At 38.1% G+C, this 22519-nt stretch overlaps 3 protein-coding genes and 1 long non-coding RNA gene across 4 annotated transcripts; 3 read left to right on the top strand and 1 right to left on the bottom strand.

Annotated features, from left to right (window-relative positions):
- Positions 1-2046: 2046 nt before the first annotated feature.
- LOC144044705 (gamma-crystallin N-A-like) lies at positions 2047-6331 on the bottom strand. Its single transcript, XM_077559284.1, has 4 exons — positions 6187-6331; positions 4303-4551; positions 2844-2989; positions 2047-2471 (listed from the first exon to the last, which is right to left on the bottom strand). The coding sequence occupies exons 1-4, from the start codon at positions 6205-6207 to the stop codon at positions 2336-2338; spliced, it is 552 nt and encodes a 183-aa protein (XP_077415410.1). The 5' UTR covers positions 6208-6331; the 3' UTR covers positions 2047-2335.
- A 2098-nt stretch (positions 6332-8429) lies between these two features.
- Positions 8430-10819, top strand: ly97.3 (lymphocyte antigen 97, tandem duplicate 3). Its single transcript, XM_077559286.1, has 4 exons — positions 8430-8579; positions 9429-9500; positions 10430-10552; positions 10641-10819. Exons 2-4 carry the CDS (start codon positions 9452-9454, stop codon positions 10751-10753), a joined length of 285 nt encoding a protein of 94 aa, XP_077415412.1. The 5' UTR covers positions 8430-8579; positions 9429-9451; the 3' UTR covers positions 10754-10819.
- Positions 10820-14442: 3623 nt separating this feature from the next.
- Positions 14443-16551, top strand: LOC144044439 (uncharacterized). Its single transcript, XR_013291273.1, has 3 exons — positions 14443-15740; positions 15819-15935; positions 16141-16551. It is a non-coding gene; the product is annotated as an uncharacterized LOC144044439 (long non-coding RNA).
- Positions 16552-20522: 3971 nt separating this feature from the next.
- LOC144044524 (uncharacterized) lies at positions 20523-21573 on the top strand. Its single transcript, XM_077558991.1, has 4 exons — positions 20523-20799; positions 20873-20931; positions 21005-21121; positions 21271-21573. The coding sequence occupies exons 1-4, from the start codon at positions 20693-20695 to the stop codon at positions 21411-21413; spliced, it is 426 nt and encodes a 141-aa protein (XP_077415117.1). The 5' UTR covers positions 20523-20692; the 3' UTR covers positions 21414-21573.
- Positions 21574-22519: the final 946 nt, after the last annotated feature.

Below are 22519 nucleotides of genomic sequence, written 5' to 3'. Positions count from 1 at the left end.
TCAATTAAAAAAAAAAAATACACCTATGGATATAGAATTTTCCCAATAAAACATACATGTTAACATGTTAAAGTTGACAATTTTTTGTTCTTAGACTCAAAAAGGGTAACAATGTTGGAGCGACTCCAAGCTTCCTTGTCGCTCCCGAGAGAGTCCGGCATACATCACCTGTCATGTGACCCCAACACCCACGCATCACAGCAACCACACGCACATACCACGTGACATATGCTATGGCGCCTACACACCAGCCCCTTAATTATTACTTAAGCGTTATTTGACCATTTTTTGGCTTTTTGTTGGTTCTGACCAAGCCATTTCAAAATAAAATAACGCCCAGGGGTTTTAATAATTACAAATAGCAAGCAGCAATAATAATAATTAAAAAAATCTAAAAGCCCGACACTCAGTGTTCACGAATAATGATAGTCTATTGGATCTTTCTTCACTTTCAAGATGTCCCCGAGTAAAGTATGAAATAAATGCAAGTCCATTGTCATTGTAACCAAAAATGTTATAGCAAAAAAAAAATATATATATAATAATAATAATGCATATATTTGTGGGGACTGGCGTCAAGTTGTATTTTACCATTTAAAAAATGTGCATAAATTCGCAAGTTACGTCATGTTAAAAATGAGATCGCTCTTAATCTGAAAAACAAAACAAAATTATGGTTCGTTTCCAGGAAAGTTACGTCATTTCACAATGCGCATCCGTATCGAACTTAACAAAATAAAAGCATTCAACGTTGTGCGAAGGAGTCACGTAACAAAATTTAGCAGTAATAAATTAAATAATGCATAAATTTGTGGAGACTAGGGTCAAGTTATGCTTTGCAGTTTTTTAAATGTGCAGAATTTCACAAGTTACTCCATGTTAAAAATTAGGTAGCTCTTAATATGAAAAGAAAAATAACCATTGTCTTACAAACGCAATTGTGCCATCTAGTGACAGAAAAAACGACCAATACAAATCAATGTCACACGTTTTTTCTTACAGTACCTATTTTTAATTTTAATTCTTTTGATGAATTGTTACGAAATTACTGAATCAACGACTAAAAAATGCAACCAAATTAGGATTACATTTCTTCTCACTTTTATGTTAACAAGAGTGTAAAAAATTAGAAAAATATTGTACACTTTATCATGAATTTAGATATGAAATGAGATATAAAATGTGCGAGTAACTTGCGATTAATCAAGAGTTAATTATTGCGATTAACTATGATTCAAAATTTTAATTGACTGAGACCTCTAAAAAAAAATCAAATCTGCATTTTTCCGTCTACAAAACATGAAACTAGCCTTTCTTTTAGTGTTGTCGCGAATGCCTCTAACATTAAGAGAAACAATCTTTAATTAAGGAACTAAAATGCAAATCTGACATATGGACTTTGAGAAACGGTTATTTAGCCCATTAATTGCCTTTAGAATATCCGCATTAGACACACTTTCTTCTTTCATTTCTGCAACCTCTTGACGGGACTTCTTTGCGTTAGGACTTTTAAGAGGACTTGGAGGAAGAGTACATAAACTTGGAAGAGAGTCACACGTTTCCATGTCCAAGAGGAGACCACACTTCTCTCTTGTTTCTCTTTTGTCCATCTTGTTAGCATCAACGCTACTTGTGCTAGTTAGCTTCTCAGACGCGATGCGAAAACACCTCCGTTCTGCCTTTCTTGGTAAAGCGTTCCCACGAACAATGCACAATTAACAAGTATATTGTGTCACCTTTCAAACAATGTTGTGTGAGTCCATTTCGATCGTTGTAACAATCCGGTACTTCTGAATTTTTGAGTTAGCAAGCTCAAGAGAAGGCATCCACCGAGGTCGCCATCTTGGGCCGACTCCCCAGTAAAAATTGATTTGTTTACCACGGATAGCCTTTCAGTGATGTAAAATACTCGTTTAGTGCTAAATTTCCCGCTTTTTTATTCGTTATCATGTTGAATATAATGGTTGTCTATGTAACTTTTATCTGGAGCTTTCCATTCATGTTTAGTGTACAGACTGCGAAGAAAGAAACAAAGCTTCAAATGAATCCAGCAGTTTCCCTTCTGTGTATTTAATTGTATTTATTTATTTCAGTAAATTGATGCAAGATCATTATTATATCAGCAGATACACTTTTTGTGACATATTTGCTTGCCCGTTAGGTTTGGAATCACTCAACTAGCTAGTTCATGAAAAATAATAATATGGCATACATTTGCTTTATTTGTAGCATTTGAATTAGGCGGTACAAAAGTGATGTGGCAAGCGTGTCGTACGTTCCTTCAGCCTTGACTGTTTTCCATACAGACGTCGGTGAAGAGCTTCTGTCCACCATCCTAGAAGTAGTTGGCGACCCTGCGAACAGACTGAATCTTGGGGTTGTCCGCCTGCCACTCGGTGTGGCTGCCGTAGCTTCCTCGCTCCACCACGTACATGCGACCGCGGTAGTTGGGCTCCTCGTACAGCACCCAGCTGCGGAGACAAATGGAATGTATGGTTGTGTAGTGTTGGAAAACGATCCTTGAGTTTTCCGCGTAATGTTGATTTTCAGAATCAGACTGGAGATCGGTGAATCAGGTCCTTCGAAGGATTTATTTTACAGAAATTTCTGGACAACACAAGATGCAGCCAATCGCCATGGATTCCCCATGTGTGTGTGTCTCCTCCTCCCACTTCCAGTCGCTATTATACTTCCAGCATCCCAGCCCCAAAAAGCCCCTCCCCTTGCTCTGCCCTTAAACCTCCTCCCTCTCCATTGGCTCCTCTGAGTGTCAAGACAGTAACAGATGGCCGATTGATATGGAAACACAGAATGTGAATGTGCGCGTGCCGTGTTGTACGTACGCTCCGTCTCCGTATACTTTGAGGGACTTGACGCAGCTCTTAGTCAGGCCTCTGGCTTGCAGCAAGGGACAGTCCTCGCTCAGCTCCACGTGCTGTCCGCTCAAGTTGTCTCCCTCAAACACCTCCAGCCTGTAGTGCTCGCCGTGCTGGGGAGGAGAAGCGCAAGGAAGGAGGTACAAATAAATAATGGAGTTTTTTTTTTTTAGGTTGTACTTCAGTACAGTATTTAGTTTTCTGATTACTTTTTTATTGTACTTTCTATTATTTAATTTGTCAAAATAGGTAATTACTTTTTCTTTTCTTTTTTCTGGAGAGCTCAGTATTGTTCATTCGGTAATTTTACCGATTTGACATGTCATCATCATTGCTCTCTTTTTTTTTTTTTGTATGTGGGTGAGTATGTGTATGTGCGTGTGTGCGTGCGAGTGTGTGTGTATTCATTAGTTCACCTAGAACCTATTAAAAAATCCCAAACCGAACACTTCCAGCCAGAGTCGTGAGGCCGTCAGGAGACCCGAGGAAGGACCAAAGAATTAATTACTTAATTTAAGTAATTACTTTTTCAATGTAAAATAAAAAAAGAAAGTGGTAAAGTCAACCGTGTAGATATTGCAGAATTGAAGTGCAACAAATCTGGCTCAAAACTAACCCAGTATGGGTCGATATGGGACTGACCCAAATTTTTGGGTTATTAATTTAACTCAAAACGTTGGTTCAATATATAATTTTTTTTTAAATTGGATTGAATAATACATAACAAATAAATAACCCACAAACAACCCCCAAAATTGCATTTAATAATAACAAACGAATAACCCACAACACAACCCAAAAACATTTTGTTGGTTATTCATTTGACCCAACTTTTTAGATTAAAAGAATAATCCAGAAAGTCTTTGCCACCCCCCCTCCAAATTGGATCAAATTGGCCCAAGCAGTGGGTCGGTCCAATTTTTTACCAAAACTGTGTTATTTTTGACCCAGCAATAAAAACGTATGGGTCAAAAATAACCCAATTTTGGTAAAAAATTGGACCGACCCGCTGCTTGGGCCTATTTGACCTTTTGTTGTTGTTGTTTTGTACAAAAAATGTTGTTTATTTTTAATTTTTTATGACTGCGTGTTCAAAATATATTAGCTGGTCGGTCCAATTTAATTAATGGGTTATTTTTATTTTTTAATTAATTAATTAATAAACAAAATTAAAAAAAATCCAATTTTGGTACAAAATAAACAAATAAACGATCTAATTAATTAACTAACTAACTCATTAATTAATTAATTTTTTTTTCTTTTTGTACCAAAATTGGGTTATTTTTGACCCAACACTTTCAAGAGTGCATCTGCTTGATGTAGTGGTGGTGCATTGTTCCACTCACTCCAAAGCATAAAGCATGTCAATGACTCCCCAATGCGGAACTTTTATCTTCCTTCCCCCACCAAATATTTTCCCACCTACCATTCTGATTGGCCGGCAAGAGCCCATGTGGTCGTTGAGAGCACTCCAGCGCTGGAATTCCGGGTACTCGCCGCGTTCCAGGACGTACTGCTGCCCCTTGAAGTCCGGGTGGTCAAAACACACAAAGGCGCCGCTTTCCACTCGCACGGAGTTGACGCGGTTGACCAGGCCGCGTTCCTGGAAGTTGTCGCAGCTGCTGACTATCTCCAGCTTGCGGCCCGTGAAGCCCTTGCCCTCGAACAGCACCATCTGCCATCGGAAGTGGTCCACAGTGTTGGTTTGGACGAGTTCCCAATTACAATAGTTTTGATTGTTTTTTTTTTGTTTTTTTTTACATGTACATTGAAGACCTGCCGATTCATGATTTTTCACATAACAAACAACTATTCACTTTCTTCTGACTTTTCAGGTAAACCGTCACAATCTTAAGACAAAAACATAATAATGTTTACGATTGACCCTGCCACAGTGGTATTAACTCATTCACTCCCAGCCATTTTCACTGAAGCAATCAAAAACATGAAACCTACCAAAAGAAAGTCTCTTTTTTCATCAGGAAAAAGTTTCCGTTTTGCAGCAATTAGCATTAGAATATAGCTAAATTTCAAAAATTTTCACACATCTATTTAGAATTCTGAGTAACTGAGGGTTTTTTCAACATAGCCGTGGTTGATCTCTTTTGCTCTGCTGTCAACTGCTGGCCGTTTGTATAATAACTACAATTTCTTCAACTATTCTTTGCAGTTGAGAGACTGCATCAAAGCCTTCTGTATGCGCTAGCATAAAAAAACGTATAAATACGTCTTTGGGACACGTAAAACATTTGAAATAGAATGTATTTACAGTATACGTTTTTGGGAGCAAATGAGTTAAGCTAACGCTAAGTTTATTAGCGACATAACAGGGATTTGTATTACAGTAAAACACCACCAATTTATTAATTGTCACTATTCACAGAAAATTGTGCCTATTTGCGTATGTTTGTGTTTTTTCTGTAATGCTCTCAGATGTTCCTACTATTTCTAAGGTGCCAGGTTAGTGTTGGAATAGCTAGCATTAGCACTAGCCATCTTAAAAAAAATTATCCCACCAGGGACCAGTTAATGATATTAACCAATTTTTTGTCGACATATAATCCAGATTGGAAAATAATTGTTTATTGGGAAGTATCTGTTCTACTAAAAATAATCAGAAAAAAGTATTTTATTTTTCAATCTATCTGCACAGCCTGGTACCAACGGGGTCCCGAGCTGCGAACCGGTGGTTGGGGGATGATTGATTTAAAAAAATTGGAACATCTAGGTAATCGTGAAGTTATCATAAAATAGCTAATCGGAGAGTCGTAAACGCGATAGCATTTTCGTACTTCTGGTGATTTTTTTTCGTAAGCCATTTATTTTTGAAGGTTTAAAATCACATTGATCAGAGCCTGTGGTAGTTTCTATTTTCTTCTTCCACCTGTCTTGTATACGCACCATAATTTGTGACCGAATAAAAAAAAAAAAAGCAATACTCTAAGAGTACATCATGAAAACACCGTCAGACGCTGAGTTACTTCCAAAACTGCCTACTCTCAGACAAATATGTTTTTCTTTCTTGTGTCTTTGGGTATATAATTGTCCGAATCCTTAACAGTCATTAAATCTATAACACGGAACGTAGCTCATCTCCAGCAAAGTGGACATTAAACGCATCACTACTACATCTTGGTGTCTTCAAGTCTTCATTCACCTCCAATATACAACGATGTAAAAAAAAAAAAAGACGGCTTTGCTTGTAACGACCTTTGACCTGGCATGCGTAATGCAGCAGTATTTGTAGGTAGTATACTATTACTATTTGAGCTTTTTGGGGGGAGTGGCCTCCTCCAGTTCGGGTACTCACCTTTCCCGAGCTCTGAGACATTTTCCACAGTTGTCGCCGTTCCAAAACCCCCACCGCCAGCCTGGCTCCGAGGATATATACAAAAGCACAACAATGGCGGGTTTAGACGTTTTGCCACATGGGCACTTTCTCTTACATTGGGCCACTGCTGAGATGGGACTTTGGCTCACAATACAGTCAGAGGGCTGTTTTTTATTTTCACAAGCAGAGGATTGCATCGACACATTTCTGCCAGCTGGGGCGCCTTTGTTTGAGGTTCGAACATTGTTGAGCTGATTTATTATTGGAGTTTTACAGTCGTCCAAATTTTGCCGCGGGCACTTTTTTTTTTTGCGTCGTCCATCGGTCTCATTTAGTGATCGGAAGCACTGGAAATGGCTAAAATGACACCTTTTTTTTTCTAAGAGGCTTCTCCTCACCTGACTTTGGATTGATGTGGTTGAACTCTTTAAGGTTGCTAAATACAGAAGACAGGAAAACAGTTTTCCTGCCTGCGGCTTCTACAAATACAGCACATGACAGCGGCAAAAAGCAAACATTATCATATGCTACATATTCTGATTATATTTGGTTTCAGGCTTGTTTGTTTAATTCCAGCTTCATTAAACTCATTTTTAATTTCATTTCAAAACTACAAGTTGCTGGAGGTGGGCAATTTTACAGAAGAGGGAATGAAATTGGAGACTGTAAAAAAAGGTTGGAGGAAATTTCTAACCTATGATAAGATAATTAAAAAGCAGATAGAGGGTGAAGGAAGAACGCTTTTAAAACTATTTACATGCAAGCAATTGTTTTAAGGTTTGATACAAGTAACAGCTCTAAATAAAATATGTACGTAGCCAACCTGAGTAAATGGACCTGAAAAAAATAGTAATAGAAAAAATAGGATTGGAGTTGGGGTGTTTGCCCATTGAGAATGTACGGGAATGGGCGTCCGCCATATTCACGACTTCGGAATTGGAAAGTCGGAATCCAAATTTCAAGATTCAGGTTTTCAGAGATTCACATTTCTGGAGCCTCCAAAAGGAGGGGGTCTCTTTTTTTAGCACCATTCCCAGGCATGAAATCAGGGGCCCTCACTGGTGTGACCGCAGCTCTGGGTCAAACTTGACCCACCTGCCGTCTTGGGCTCCGAGCGTCAGATTTGGAATGTTGGTTTCGTTGTCGCCACATTTTCTCTGCTGATTCAAGACAAATTTCAAAGTTGTCAACTAGCGTAGCATTCGCTTCTAGGACAGTCAAATGAATTGTGGCAAAGTGACCGTTTTGTATTCAAGGCCAAGATATCCACTAAGCAGGGTGATAAACATCTCAAGAAGTTTCAGAGATAGGTCCGGATGACTATGGGCACTAGTTGAAGGTAACATCTGCTCAACAGCTACATTGAAGACGGATCATCTTTAATCTAAAAGACTGTTCTACATACCAACCGGTTGTTTATCTGCCCGGTGGCAAAACTAATTTTAGTGGTCACACTTTGGCAGAGAGATGTACGGACATGGTTGAAAACAGACAAAACAAAAATAAATAAATAAATAAATAAATAAAAAAATTAAAAAATAAATAAAAAAAATAAAAAATAAAAAATAAAAAAAATAATAAAAAAAAAGAAAACAGACAAAACCTCCTCCTCTGTTTAGGTGGACCTTTCGAGAGTGACATTTGTTAACACTTCTTTAAAACCACCCAGAAGCACTCCCAACCCAGAATTTGGACAATGATGTCCTCAAAGGAGCGTCCCGTCTTTTTGAGAGAAAAATAAACTGCGGACTCAAACTGGGCCCAAAGAAACTGCTCGCCTTTTTGTGTGTCTGTGTACGGGTTGTTTGGTCTCTCTGACATTGAGGTCATTGCACCCCTCACTGCTGAATTTGTTTCTCGGGATTTCGTTCTTGCCGTGAAAAAGCTTTTGTCTGTAAGTAGTTTGTTTTTAAGGGTAATATGATAAGACGAGTTTGAAATCATGTTAAAGTTTTTTGAAATCATCGTTTGGGACATATAAATGAACATTTTTAGGGGTGTCTCTATTATGCACACATTTTTTGATTTTTACTACAGGATGGATCGTTGCCATGACATTTCTATGATCCATAATTTTTTTTTTTCTTGTAAGCTCCTCCAACATTTGTCTGAGGTTGAAACCTGGCGAGCCTTTGACCAACATCCGTGTGTCCTTTGTATCTCGACAGGAATGTACAAAATATATCACTGTGAGTGTTCGACAGACACATATTTGCACACGTTCTTACATAAGGCGATCCGCCAGCATTGACCCCCGACCACGGTGGACCGGACCAACTCAGAGGGACGAACGAGCAAATCTGTGCGTCTATAAAAAGCAGCCGGACTGCGAGGTCATCACTTTTACTGACAGAGACCTGCAAGAATACAAGGTATGTATATTTAAAGGCACACAGCAAATCTGTCCGTGTTAAATTTCCAATGTTGGATGAAATCTGGTGTAAACAGTGTTTTTCTGGCACTGTTAGGATAAAAGATGACTCCTTTTACCATAGTGAAGTGTTAGTTTGAGTTAAATTTTTAACACTGACACTAGTATAGAGTATTTTCAACACTACCCAGTGTTTACCAGTGTCGATGTTTAACACTATACAGTGTTGCTAAGTGTAAAAAAAGAAAAAGAAAGAAAAAGCAACACCTTGAAAAGTGTCAGATTTCCAGTCACTTGTGTGGACACATTAACACTTCTCTAGTGTTAGATTTAACACTAGTCAGTGTTAATTTAACATTGGTGATTTTGCCGTGGACTATATTGCTGATTTTTCATGCTAAATACTTTGACTTGACTTGTTTATGGAGGATTAAGAATATACGACTGCGAGTACTGTTATATTATCTGCCTATATCTGTTGCTACACTGTGTTCAAAAAGATGCTAACAGTAAGCTAGCAGATTTAAAAGCTAAGCAATGTTTTAATCACACAAGGTGTGATTTTCTTTATGTTTAGTTTTCTAGTAATCTTCAAAATCCTTGAATCTTCATTTAAAGGGGGAGTTTACCGCTAACAAATTGCTAGCAAGATTTAAATGTAGCCTCAGTTCACAAATAAAAAAGACAGGCAGACTTGTGGTGTTTTTTTGTCAGGTTTTTTTTGGCTCCACAATTAGCCAAACAAAACATCTTCCACGCAATGATAGTTCCACCCTGGAGAGAGTCCAAAGGTATCCCCCTGCGAGCATAAATGTGTAACATACAATATCTGCTTGTTGCTATGTCACAGGCTGCGCTGCGGTGAACGTCACGATGAAGTTGTTGCTGTTAGCTTTAAGCGTCATGCTGCTGTTCATCGCAGGTGAGAGTGTCCCTCATTCTCCACAGAACAAATGCCAATGATATTCTAAAAAGGCCACAGCCCCGATGGTGAGAACGCATGTTTATCTGTGCACATTGTTGGAGAAAATGATCTTTTCTCCGCATGTTCGTTTTCTTTCGGGTAGTGAGAATGTTGGTTATCCGAATGCAGGCTGGAGATCGATGAACAGTCACTTCGAAGCTTTTATTTCTACAGAATATTCCGGGCACAAGTGAGTTCCAGACAATGGCGGCAGCCTCTCACTAGTGTGAAGATTTCAGAGCACTTACAACATTCTTGTACTATCTTGAAGGGCGGTACCACAAAACCCCAAAGCCCTCAGCCCACCCGGAGTTCACCAGACACGAGATAAGACTTTTACAGACATCATTCAATACACATTGACTTCAACCACAGACAAATGGCCTATTGTTGTGGAAATAGGGTGGATGGTTTGAAGACAGGATAATCAGGTACAATCACTTACCTCCCCCAACACCCCCTCCCGCCACACCTACATTCCCAGATCTCACACTGTGTGACAAACAGAGCGCCGAATTTGTCTGCTTGTGCCTGGAATCCGCCAAAATCGCATGACACCACCGGCGCCACAACTTAGACCTAGTTTAACCCGCTCTAAAGACTAGTCTACTTTCTGTCACCAAATTGTCAGGTGCGCCAGGGGCGTGTAATAAACAACGTACTCGGTCCGCAACGATCTGCCAAATTCACACGGTAAACTATTGCTCCAGCACAAAAAATATATTACGCCAAGTTCACATTTGCATGTCTACCAAAAGTGGGCCCAATATGTCCACTTATGTCATTTTCAACTTGTCTTCTTCCGCTGACTTTCATTTTTGTAATTATGATTCCTAAAGCAAGAGCGCTGCTGATTTGAGCCGATTTTTGTCGCGTTTTTTTGCCAGGCCAAGCTCTCGACTGCCATCGCTGCGTGCCAAAAGCAGCCGACGAGGACTGCGAGCTGACGGTGGAGACGTGCAAACCTGAGAAAGATGCCTGCGCTGCCACCAAGTTCCTCATGGCGCCATGTGAGATTTTCTAGATCATTAGGGACCCCGAAAAGAAAATGTTTTACATTTGAATTTGAAAATCTTCTCCCTCGTCTCGTTCATCCAGACGGCCGCTACCAGAAGTGCATGGCCATGTCTGACTGCGAGATGCTTAAAATCAACAGTTTCATCCAGATAAAGTGCTGCAACAGCGACTTGTGCAACACTGCTGATGATTAAACTAGCAAATGTTTTTTTGTATGGTCACAAACATTTTAAAATAAATAAAAACACTTTTAAATGTAAGACCGGCTGTGATTTGTAATGAGTTGATAACAGATATTTCGACCAGTTAATCCACGTAAATAAATGCTTTACTTCAAATAGATGTCTACTATTTTTTTCTAGACTTTAGCATTGATATGATGACAAATGTTGCAATTTCATTCAAATCCAGTTGCAATTTAATTAGAAAAAAAATCTTAATCTTCTACAAAAAAAAAAGAAAATTCAAAAATCTATTTTCACAAGACTTAGGTCTTATTAAGAGATCAACTTTAATTTCATGAGACTCTTAACTCATTCACTGCCATCGACGGCTATTGATGTCAAAAATTCATTTCAACTATTTCTATTAATTTTACACTTTTTTCACACAAGAGTGAAAACCTAAAAAAAAATATTGAACATTTATTTAGAACAGATATAAAATTTGTGATTAATTGTGAGTTAATTATTGAATTCAATATTTAACAGAAAGTCGTTCCAAAGGGAGTGACTGGCAACTGAAAATGCACCATCCCCTCTGAGACACTCCTTTAACTCATTCACTGCCATTGACGGCTATAGACGTCAAAAATTCATTTGAACTATTTCTATTAGTCTAACATTTTTCCCACTTTTATTAACAAGAGTATGAAAACCTAGAATGTTTTTATTGTATTAGAACAGATTAAAAAATTGGATTAATCGTGAGGAAACTAGTGAAGTCATGCGATTAATTACGATTAAAAATTGTAATCGCTTGACGGCCCTTATTTTTAATAATCTTTTCTTTAAAAAATAAAAAAATAAAAAAAATAAATAAAAATAATTACAAATATTTCATTTATTTAAAAAAAAATAATAATTTTTTTTTTAATTAGGGGCGTCAGGCAATGAATTTTTTTAATCGTAATTAATTGCATAACTTCACTAGTTAACTCACGATTAATCACTAATTTTATATCTGTTCTAAATGTACAATAAAAAAATCTAGGTTTTCACACTCTTGTTAACAAAAGTGGAAAAAAATATGTTAAACTAAAAGAAATAGTTATATAAATAAATAAATAGTCTATAGCCGTCAATGGCAGTGATTGAGTTAATTTCACCTCAAAGAGTCACATGGCATGATTTTTTTTCCCTATACTTCAGCATTAATATGTCAACAAAATTTGAAGTTTCATGAAAATCAAGTCCTAATCACTCATATCTCAAATCATCTTTCCTATTGAAATGAATGGAAATGCCATTAATCCGTTCTAGCCATGTGGGGAAAAAACACACTTTTGTTTGAGTATATTAATAATGAAAGTAAAACTCTAAAATATCGTACTTACAAAAACAAAACAGAGCATTAACATACTTGAACTGAATATAAACTGTTTTTTGCATCACGCTGCAATCTTGTGCATGTTGGCCACCGGGAGGCAACGTAACACAGTCATGCAGACACAAACAAAGAAGAATAGATTTCTGCTAGTACTGCAAATGACTGCATTTTTTTCTGCATTTTTTTTGTAGAGGATAAAGAATACTGTACATGCCTGTGAATTTTGTTATTTATCTGCATCTGTTGCTCTATTGCTGTTGTGTTCAAACATCAGTTAGCATGTCAATGGCATTTTCGATTATTTGTTAGCATTAAGCTGGCGGCCGATTCTTAACTCATTCACTGCGATTGACGGTTATAGACGTCAAAAATTAATTTGTACTATTTCTATTAGTTTCACATTTTTTCCATTTTTGTTAACAAGAGTATGAAAACCTAGAAACAAATGTATTATACATATAGAACAGATATAAAATTTGTGATTAATCTTGAGTTTAAATAATTAAGTAATCAAACAAAAAAGAAAATATTATAAAAAAAAATAGGGGCATCAGATGTTTACATTTTTTAATTGTAATTAATCGGATGACTTCAATAGTTAACTCACGATTAATCACACATTTTATATAAGCTCTAAATGTACAAAAAAAACAATTCTAGGTTTTCATACTCTTGTTAACAAAAGTGGAAAAAAAATTAACTAATAGAAATAGTTCAAATGAATTTATGATGTCTATAGCCGTCAATGGCAGTCAATGAATTAATTAGCGATTGAACATGATTTCAGGATGACGTTGAGTTGATTGATGTTGGTGTCAATTTAAACTTAAACTAGGCTCCAACTATCCAATTTCCAGTCAAGCAGACAAGTCACAAAAATCCCGCGTTAAATGCGCGATCATTGACAAACAAAACGTTTATTTTGAGGGAGTTTTTCCTTTCCAATAACTTGGATTTCTGCCTGATGGAGACCTGGACTGTCGCTGGTGAATCCACCGCTATGATTGAATTACTACCGCCCGGCTGTGCTTACTTGGACAATGCGGGGACGTCGGGCCGAGGTGGAGGAACGGCGACTATTTAAAAATGAATAAATAAATAAATAAAAATGTAAATGTAAACGATGTCTATTTATCACATCGATCACAACTTTGAAGCCACCTTCTTTGAAGTCGGCCAAACTGTCACTGTGCTGTGCTGTTGCATGACTTCATTAGTTAACTCACGATTAATCACAAATTTTACATCTGTTCTAAATGTACAATAAAAAAATTCTAGGTTTTCATAGTCTTGTTAACAATAGTGGGATTTTTTTTAAACTAATAGAAATAGTTAAAATGATTTTTTTACATTTATAGCCGTCAATGGCAGTGAATCAATAAAAAAAAAGAAGAAAAGATTTTTACAAAATTCGGGGCGCCAGGCGATTAAAGTTTTTAATCATAATTAATCGCATGACTTAACTAGTTAACTCGCAATTAATCACAAATGTCATACCTGTTCTAAATGTACAATAAAAAAATTCTAGGTTTTCATACTATTGTTAACAAAAGTGGAAAAAAAAGTTTAATTAATAGAAATAGTTAACCCCTGGGCGTTATTTGTCCATTTTCTGGCTTTTTTCTGTTTTTCTGTTTTTCATCAAAGAAAAAGCATTTGAAAAAAATACACTAGGGACCTGACATTTTACCAGGATTGTTTAAAAATGTAGAAGTTCAAAATGGCGCCATGCTGTAATTTATAATTATTACCAAACAGGAGGGAGAGATTCACACGAAGTTGTTGTAATAATGCCCGATTTTGGCTCATTGACTCCCATTATAAATCACAGTTTTTGATATGCTGTAAACCTGATGTGTTATAATGCATTTTACGTGATTACTGATGCAATCGCTTCTTTGACGAGTCATAAACATGAAAATAGAGGAATTTGTGTGTATAGAGTGTTAACACAAAAATCCACTAGGTGGCGCCAAAGGCTAATAAATGAATACAAAATGCATGCATAAAAAATTATATTGTTATGACTTATGGACTTGTTTAAGCCTCTAACTATGTCATATGAAATATATAAATTATTATTTTATTTTATATATATATATACACCATAGTTAGTCTTGCTATTAGCATAATACTGCTATTGTTGTCCATAGGGGGCATTTAAAAAATTAATAAAAATAAAAACTATATATGTGTAGATAGGTCTGATGCCACTGAACATTTTGAGTGGTTGAAAGTGAAAAAAATATTCATAAATAACTAAGTTATCTCACTTCAAAGGAAATGACGGATTTTGGCAAAATTACAAGAGTTTTGTGCTATTCGAAAAACTGCCATTGTGTGAAAACTGGGCATGCAGAAAAAATTCTATTGTTATGACTTATGGACTTATTCAAGCCTCTAAATATGTCATATGAAATATTCAAATTAGTCTTTTATTTTATATATATATACAGCATAGATAGTCTTGCTATTAGCATAATACCGCTATTATTGTCCATAGAGGGCATTAAAAAAATAAAATAAAAACTATATATGTATAGATAGGTCTGATGCTACTGAACATTTTGAGTGGTTGAAAGTGAAAAAAATATTCATAAATTACTAAGTTATCTCACTTCAAAGGAAATGCCTGATTTTGGCAAAATTACAAGAGTTTTGTGCTAGTCAGAAAAATGCCATTGTGAAAAACTGGGCATGCATAAAAAAAATTATATTGTTATGACTTATGACCTTGTTTGAGCCTCTAACTATGTCATATGAAATATTCAAATTAGTCTTTTATTTTATATATATATATACAGCATAGTTAGTCTTGCTGTTAGCATAATACTGCTATTATTGTCCATAGAGGGCATTAAAAAAACTTTTTTTTTAAACTATATATGAATAGATAGGTCTGATGCCAGTGAACATTTTGAGCGGTTGAAAGTGAAAAAAATATTATTATAAAATTATAAAATATTATAAGTTATCACACTTCAAAGGAAATGCCAGATTTTGGCAAAAATTACAAGAATTTAATCAAACAATAATAACGCCCAGGGGTGAATTTTTGACGTTTATAGCTGTCAATGGCAGTGAATGAGTTAAGATGCAGGTCAACATTTCCAGTGCTATATTTGTTTTAGTTCCTTGATGTTTTCTGATTTTCAGGACACTATTGTAATTCTTAGAATTAAGGCCAGGACTTTAATTTCATCATATACCACAGACCTGCAATAACACATATACAGCAATTGTGTAGCTTTCCCTTTATTTATTTTCTTATTTGCCCTTTAAGAATGACTAAGATGACAGTCATGTACACATCTGAATTTGTCCTTTTGAAGTGTAAACTTCATTTGGGGTGGATGAAAAGACAATATTTGAATAATAAAATGAGTGTGTACACAAGATGAGTAAATATGAGCAACTATAAAAGAACAAATGACAACAAATTGGCACCACTGACTGGCAGAAAGGTACAGTACAAGGTACAGTATGCAGATAGCTTCGAGCTAACATTACACAATTACAGGATTATGGTTGAACTATTTATCCCAAAATAAAATTGACTTTTTTTTCTCTCACAGAACAACACAATGAAGTTGCTACTCTTGGCTTTCAGCGTTGCGTTGCTCTTCACAGCAAGTGGGTGTACTTTCAGGTTTGAAGTTGGCCTTATGACTTTTTTTTTTTTTTTTTCTGATTTGCTCTTTTTTACCTCAGGTGAAGGTCTGAAGTGCTTTTACTGTGATCCCGGCCCAGGGAAGAACGCGTGTGATGCCACTGAGCAGAAGTGCGCATCAGATGAGGACGTCTGTGGGGTTGTGACAGACGGGAATTGTGAGTACTTTACGTCACAATCAACATCAGTTTGTTAAGCCATTAAATACAGTGAACAATCAGAAGGCAAACACTTATTTTGTTTGAATGTCTGGTAATTGTACCTACATTTTTGAGGCAAATTATATTGTCCGCACCTTACTAATCGTGTACCTAGCAAGATTTGTGTTAATAATACTTAATGTTTGTTTTCCCATTCTGTCAGCGCCCCGGATGCAGTCGTGCATGACTCCTCACCTGTGTTCATGGTTTAAATACAGTTCTGGGTTTGTCACAGACTGCTGCTCAACCGACTTGTGCAACATCTGACCATAACAGGGAGGTTCACTGACAAATCTGCATGACACTTTCAGCTTTGAATCAAATAAAATACATGCTGATGTTTTTGATTCTGATTGATTCAAATGAGTTGAGTGTGTGGAGGATGTACGTATGATAGGATAGGATAAGGAAGCAGAGAAAACTGTTAGCCTGCTTAAAGGCAAACAGGAATGTACTCACCCTATAAAGAAAATAGTTTTTTATTTACCCCTATTTACACCACTACTCTTACATGTAACAGTTAGAAAACAAGGCTAATTTGAGCATAGCTTGTGTTGGAAGATAAGCTTTTTCTTCCGCGTGTTCGTTTTCTTTCGGATAGTGAGAATGTTGATTATCTGCATACAGGCTGGAGATCGATGAACAGTTCCTTCGAAGGTTTTATTTTTTTTACAGAATATTCCGGGCACAAGTGAGTTACAGACAATGGCTGCAGCTTCTCACAAGTGCGAAGATTACAGAGGACTTACAATATTCTTATGCTATCTTGAAGGGCGGTACCACACAGTTTCCAGTAAACAGTTCAACCGGAGTTGACCGGACATGCAGAGATGCATTCAAGGACACTATTCAGACACAAAACAAAAGGAGGAATAGAGGAGGTTATGCAGTCATGACTGCACCTGGCAGAAATTGCGATAACACTCATGGCGAGGATAAATCCGCAAAACAAAGCACTGCTGAGGAAAGGAGAAAATTAAAACAAATCTGGGCAGAAGACCCTCTTCACTTGCTAGCTTACTAGCCGCAAGCTACACAGGGACAAATTTGCTGTTTGTTCATGGCAGCAAACCGGACAATGTAACAGTAAACTGTAAAGTATTCTTCTCAGTGAACATGTTGCGATCAAAAGCGTCAATTCATAATTATTTTAGTTACCGTTTGGAAATACAGGAGGAAAATAGCGCTGACTCCTACTGTATCTCAAACTGGAGACGTGCAGGTGTGATGGTGGAGCTAATGTTTTTACTCTTTTTTGTTTTGTTTTTGTTTCCAGAGTCTGACCGAGGTCTTTTTTAAGCTTTGAGCCAGGCCAGCATGGTAGCGTTTTTATTTCATTTTCTTAACTCAAGAGCTATGGTTGTACACGTGCGCGTTCGGGCCGGCTAGCATCGGGCTATGCGCTAGCATCACGTTTACAGCAGGGGCATTGAACAACGTGAGCACACTTCTCTCGGAAAGCACAGATCTATAGGAGTTCTGGAGTATGTGCACGCATGGGCATGGTGATGTACATGCATACTACATGTTTACACACTATATGTAAGTCCGTGGATGAGCGCGGCGCTCACTAGAACAGCTTTTGGGGATGGAAACATGAATTGTCAAGCGTACCGGGAGAATTTTATAAGTGACGGAGCTCCGTACCGGTGCGTTCCGGCCCACTTAAAACAATGTTTAATATTGACAAAAAGGCAGGGTATTGATTTGAGGAGGAACAAGCTACGTCAGGACTAGTTTTACAACAGATTATTTTTTTACTAGGAAAGTAGCCCCAAACTTCACATTTTAGAGGTTCAAGGAGAAATTTTATTGGCACACACTCTCAATCGACTTGTAAATATTTACATTTTCTCTCATTTGAACTCTGTAACTAATAAATACACTGACATTAAATACATAAATAATATTGTTTCATTTTCAGATTTTATTGTGAAAATATTGGCACAACATAAACATAATAAGCAATCTATAGCTTAAATACAAAAAATTTGATTTGGGATTACCGAGTACCGATATCAGGTATCGTAATCGGGACAGTACCAGTATCAGCTGCCCTTTTGTGGTCGTTTTATGATTAGCAAAAAGCAATGAGAATAGTAATTTTATGCAGTTTTTGTTGTTGTTTTTTTAGAAGATATGCTGGTCTTTCTTTAAAATCATCCGTCATTTTTTTCTGTGTGGAAGTTTGATGTATCAAAAGTACTAGTGGAATTGGTACTTGGTCTTGGTGACAAAAAAAAATGGTATTGAAAATCTCTACTAAAAAGGTCATGTAACGGCCATTTTGGATGGACTTTAACATATAAATAACTGACATTTATGGCAACAATGTTAGTTAGCAACAGCAAAGCAGGCTCCAAAAACAATGTGCTAAGTTGTTTTTACCTGTTTGATTAAGTTGGAGGTCTCTTTGTTGTGAAATGTGGGAAAGACTATTTTCACATTTTTGTTTACCCAACTTCAAATTTTACCGAAGTTTATGCAGGTCATCCATTTTGTCTCCCTGAAATACCTCAGCCAGGCCAACTCGCGCAACCACTCATCCTTTTTTTCCTCACCACGACCATCTCCTCACAAAACAATCCCGACTTAGTAGGATTTGTCTCCTCCGGCACACGACGTTATCACTTAGTTCCCGGGAACATTCTAAATATTTTGTACTGTCCATGTCCATGAAGTAATGGTCATGGCTACGTCATCAGGGCCATCTTGAAATCGCAGAATATTCAACAGCAATTGGCTTGTTTTAAGGATGGAGGCTTCTCATTCAAGTAGTATGCTAGCCTTCATCCCGTCCCACATAGTGTTGGGCCATTGCTAGCTTGACAACCAGCGGGCAGGATCTTGATTAGGTCGTCTTCAGACAACAAGAAAGCGAGCGCCCAAGATGAGGAGAGCATTTTTGTGACATGTTGACATGTAGCCACTAGCCAAACACAAACATCCCGCCACACTTCTTCACGGAGCACCGTGAATTTCAGAAGCTAACGCTGTTATTATGCTAGTCTGTGCATCACAGCCTTAGCATTAGCATATTTCACCATTTCCATAACATGTAGAGTTGCCACTGAAGAGGGTCTTCTGCCCAGATTTAGTCATAACTGTTTTAATTTCCTTATTTCCTCAGTAGAACGTTTATCTGTGGATGTGTCTTTGTGAGTGTTTTTGCGATTTCTGCTAGCTGGCTCCTATCTAGCTCCTCTATTTTCACAACAATAGACCATTTGTCTGTGGTTGAAGTCAATGTGTTAGTATGATGTCTTTAAAGTATCTCATGTCCGGTGAACTCCGGGTGGGCTGATTGCTGGGGGCTTTGTGGTACCGGCCTTCAAGATAGTATAAGAATGTAGTAACTGTAATCTGGGCATTTGTGAGAGGCTGCAGCCATTGTCTGGAACTCGCTTGTGCCCGGAATATTCTGTAGAAATAAAAGCTTTGAAGCAACTGTTCATCGATCTCCAGCTTGTATTCGGATAACCAACATTCTCACTACCCGAAAGAAAACAAACACGCGGAGGAAAAGATCATTTTCATCAACACCACCCGTCCAGTTTTTCCCAGAATTGTTCTCTTTTTTTTTTTTTTTACCAGCTGTCCTGTGCAAATATCTCTCGCAGGGCACAATTTGTCACGTTTTTTTAAGAAGAATGCCAAAAGCCAATTTGATAAATGCCCCCTGCGCTTCTGTGGAACGCTTTATGCTGAGCACTTTTCCGTAGGTGCACTTGCCTTCGATGCAGGTTGGCGTGGGTTCGCTTCCTCGCCTGGGAGACCATGTTTGTCTGTGTGTATGTTTGTGGGGGTGAACAAAAAATAAAAAATTAAGAAAAAAAAGAAACTTTGGATTACGGTAACTCTGGCACCGTTTGTGCTCATTTCAATGGGGTGATTACGGTAATTTCTTTCCTCCTCTCACAATACACGTTGCCACGTCGTGTTTGTATCTCATTGTGTGTGTTTTTTTGAGTGTATGTTGTTTGTAGTTTACGTGTGTGTGTGACTAGTTGAATAAAAAAACATTACTCTTAGTTCAGTTTGTTTTGTGATGAGGGACATACATACATTACAGTCTCTGTCTCTGTGGGGAAAAAAACATTTATCAGCTTTTATATCCATTTGAACAAAAAGTGGCATGTCCAAAATTATTCATAATTTTCTCCTAAAAAAAATCTATAGAAAAGCCTTTATTGGCTATTACAACAAATAAAACACGTCCTATATTTGCTGATCAGCTTATTGCATGACTGTGCTGATATTTTAGCAAATTCATCTTTAGCGATGAGGTCTTCTCGTCATAACCCTGATATTTCGTTCCCTCTACAGATTTTCAACTGAATTCAACATCAATATTTTCTTCGGCGAACCGTTTTGGAATGTTGTCACGCTAAAATGTCAACATTTTCAAAATTTGTCGGGGTTATGAATAATTTCAGGCTTGACTGTTAAGTGCCCAAGTTGGTCAGGTGTCCCTTTTTTTTTTCTCAAATCCAAGGTGGCAACCCTTTTTTTTAAAAAAAAAATTTTTTTTTTTTTATTTTTTTTTCTGGCAACCCTAATAACATGTCTTCTTTAAAAAGTCCCATACACAGTTGCTTCCCATCTTCTAGGATGTTGTCCTTTTCAAGTGTTCATCTCATTAATAATCTTAATTTGGGTAGATTGTGAGAACATATTTGGATAAAAGTCAGACTGTGTAAACACGATGAGTAAATATGAGCAAGTATAAAAGAAGGAATGACTACAAGCTGGCATCACTGACTGAGAAATCGCAAATTGCAAGTCGCCAAGGTAGCTTTGAGCTAACGTTACCCGATTGCAGGTTAAACCATTTAATTATATTGAAACTTTTGTGAGAAGTGTGGCCTGTTAAGTGTCCCATTTTTCTCTCCCAGAAAAAACACAATGAAGGTTCTATTGTTGGCTTTAAGCGTCGCCGTGCTCGTCGAAGTCGGTCAGTGCGCCTCCGCTGATTGAATATGACATTTTTGTTGTTGTTGTTGCTGATTTGCTCTTTCTTTCCTCAGGTGACGGTTTGAAGTGCTTTTACTGCGAGCACGGACCGGCGATGGAACCGTGTGAGCTCACTGAGCAGGAGTGTGACAGAGATGAACAATTCTGTGGATTTGTCACACTCAAGGATTGTAAGTGATTCCGCGTAATACATTAAATGGGAAGCTTGGAACGCAAACGCTTGTTTTAGTTGGTCCAATCTGTGGCCAAAAATGCTAAATTCATTTTCATCATACTAAGCGTGGTAATAATCTTTATACTCTTTGCTTTTCTCTGTCAGATCGTATGCTGCGGGGATGCATTAGTGACTCTCAATGCTATTGGTTTGGCCGCAATCCGGACTTTGTCACAGACTGCTGCTCCACCGACTTGTGCAACACTTTGCCGAAACGAGGGCAATCGCTCATTCTTGCCACGGTCTGATTTTCTGGCGAAAGCTCCATCAGGAAGCATCTCCCGTCTTACATAACCATACCAAAATTGTCTGTATAACTCTTTCAGCTTCCTGTTTTGTAATATGAACTTGAAACTGAATTGTAAATTGTCTGACATCATTCAAATAAAATTCTGACTTGAGCATTTATTTGGTGACATTTTTAACTGTGTATTAAACTGACGGTTCAATATCTTGAGGGGGGTCGTGGGGGGTTGTGGGCCGGTGGTGGTGCCTGGTGGGCCTGCAGTGCCCCGTCCTGCTGCGTTGGGTTGGGGGCGCGGGCCGCGTTGGGGTGGGGGGCGCTCCTGCTCCTGGGTTTGCTCTCCGACCGGTGGCCCCTGCGGGGCCCGGGGGCCGTCCTTTGGCGCCGCCGCGGCCTGGGGGGCCCTGAGGTGTTGCGCTTGCTCTGTCCTGGCGGGGGTCGACGGTTCCCCTCTTTGGTGGAGATTTTCATGCATGCCAGATCCACCACACCAGCATCTATCGAAACTCAGACACAATTTGTTTCTCCCTCAGGTCATTGATTCGGTGGAGGCTGGTGTCTGTGGATCTCACTCTGCTTCGTCTGTCCTTCCTTCCTTTCCTCAGTCTCTCCTTTGGTCTCTTGAGGTCTCCCTGATTTGTTGGAATTTAGATGTCTCTGGGGTTGGTGAAGGACTCTGGTTAGAGGCCCGGTGGGTGGTGTCTGGTCGGTGCTGGGCTTCGCTTTTCTTTCTTTTCTTTGGTCCCCCTTTGGGTCTCCTGGCGGCCCCACGACTCTGGCTGGATTTTGAAGTGTTCGGTTTAGGTGAACGGTATGGGAATTCATTTTTTTTTTTACACGCACGCACGCATGCACGCACGCACACAAACACACACACACACACACACACACACACGCACAAAAAAAAAGGGAGAACAATGATGATGACATGTCAAATGATCAATACTGAGCTCTGCCCAGAAAAAAAAAAAAAAAAAGATTTGGTTGGCATTAGAAGGTACCGCATTGTGTTCTTTTGCCAAATCTCCATCCAAGTCCTCCAACTGCCTCACCCATCTCAGACCAACCCTCAGCGTTCACAGTTCCCAAGGTGTTAATGTCAGTGTTGAA

This window comes from Vanacampus margaritifer, chromosome 2, assembly GCF_051991255.1.
Source record: "Vanacampus margaritifer isolate UIUO_Vmar chromosome 2, RoL_Vmar_1.0, whole genome shotgun sequence".
NCBI lineage: Eukaryota > Metazoa > Chordata > Actinopteri > Syngnathiformes > Syngnathidae > Vanacampus > Vanacampus margaritifer.
The sequence above is the reverse complement of the archived record's forward strand: the minus strand, read 5'-3'. Positions and strand labels throughout refer to the sequence as shown.

Excerpts from the sequence above, each read along its gene's own strand:
- ly97.3 (XM_077559286.1), top strand. The coding sequence starts at position 9,452 with ATGAAGTTGTTGCTGTTAGCTTTAAGCGTCATGCTGCTGTTCATCGCA. Across the intron at positions 9,501-10,429 it reads CATGCTGCTGTTCATCGCAG|GCCAAGCTCTCGACTGCCAT; the intron begins GTGAGAGTGTCC and ends TTTTTTTGCCAG. Across the intron at positions 10,553-10,640 it reads CAAGTTCCTCATGGCGCCAT|ACGGCCGCTACCAGAAGTGC; the intron begins GTGAGATTTTCT and ends TCGTTCATCCAG.
- LOC144044705 (XM_077559284.1), bottom strand. The coding sequence starts at position 6,207 with ATGTCTCAGAGCTCGGGAAAG. Across the intron at positions 2,990-4,302 it reads CTTGCCGGCCAATCAGAATG|CACGGCGAGCACTACAGGCT; the intron begins GTAGGTGGGAAA and ends TCTCCTCCCCAG. Across the intron at positions 2,472-2,843 it reads AAAGTATACGGAGACGGAGC|CTGGGTGCTGTACGAGGAGC; the intron begins GTACGTACAACA and ends TTGTCTCCGCAG.
- LOC144044524 (XM_077558991.1), top strand. The coding sequence starts at position 20,693 with ATGAGCAAGTATAAAAGAAGGAATGACTACAAGCTGGCATCACTGACT. Across the intron at positions 20,800-20,872 it reads CTAACGTTACCCGATTGCAG|AAAAAACACAATGAAGGTTC; the intron begins GTTAAACCATTT and ends TTTCTCTCCCAG. Across the intron at positions 20,932-21,004 it reads CGCCGTGCTCGTCGAAGTCG|GTGACGGTTTGAAGTGCTTT; the intron begins GTCAGTGCGCCT and ends TTCTTTCCTCAG.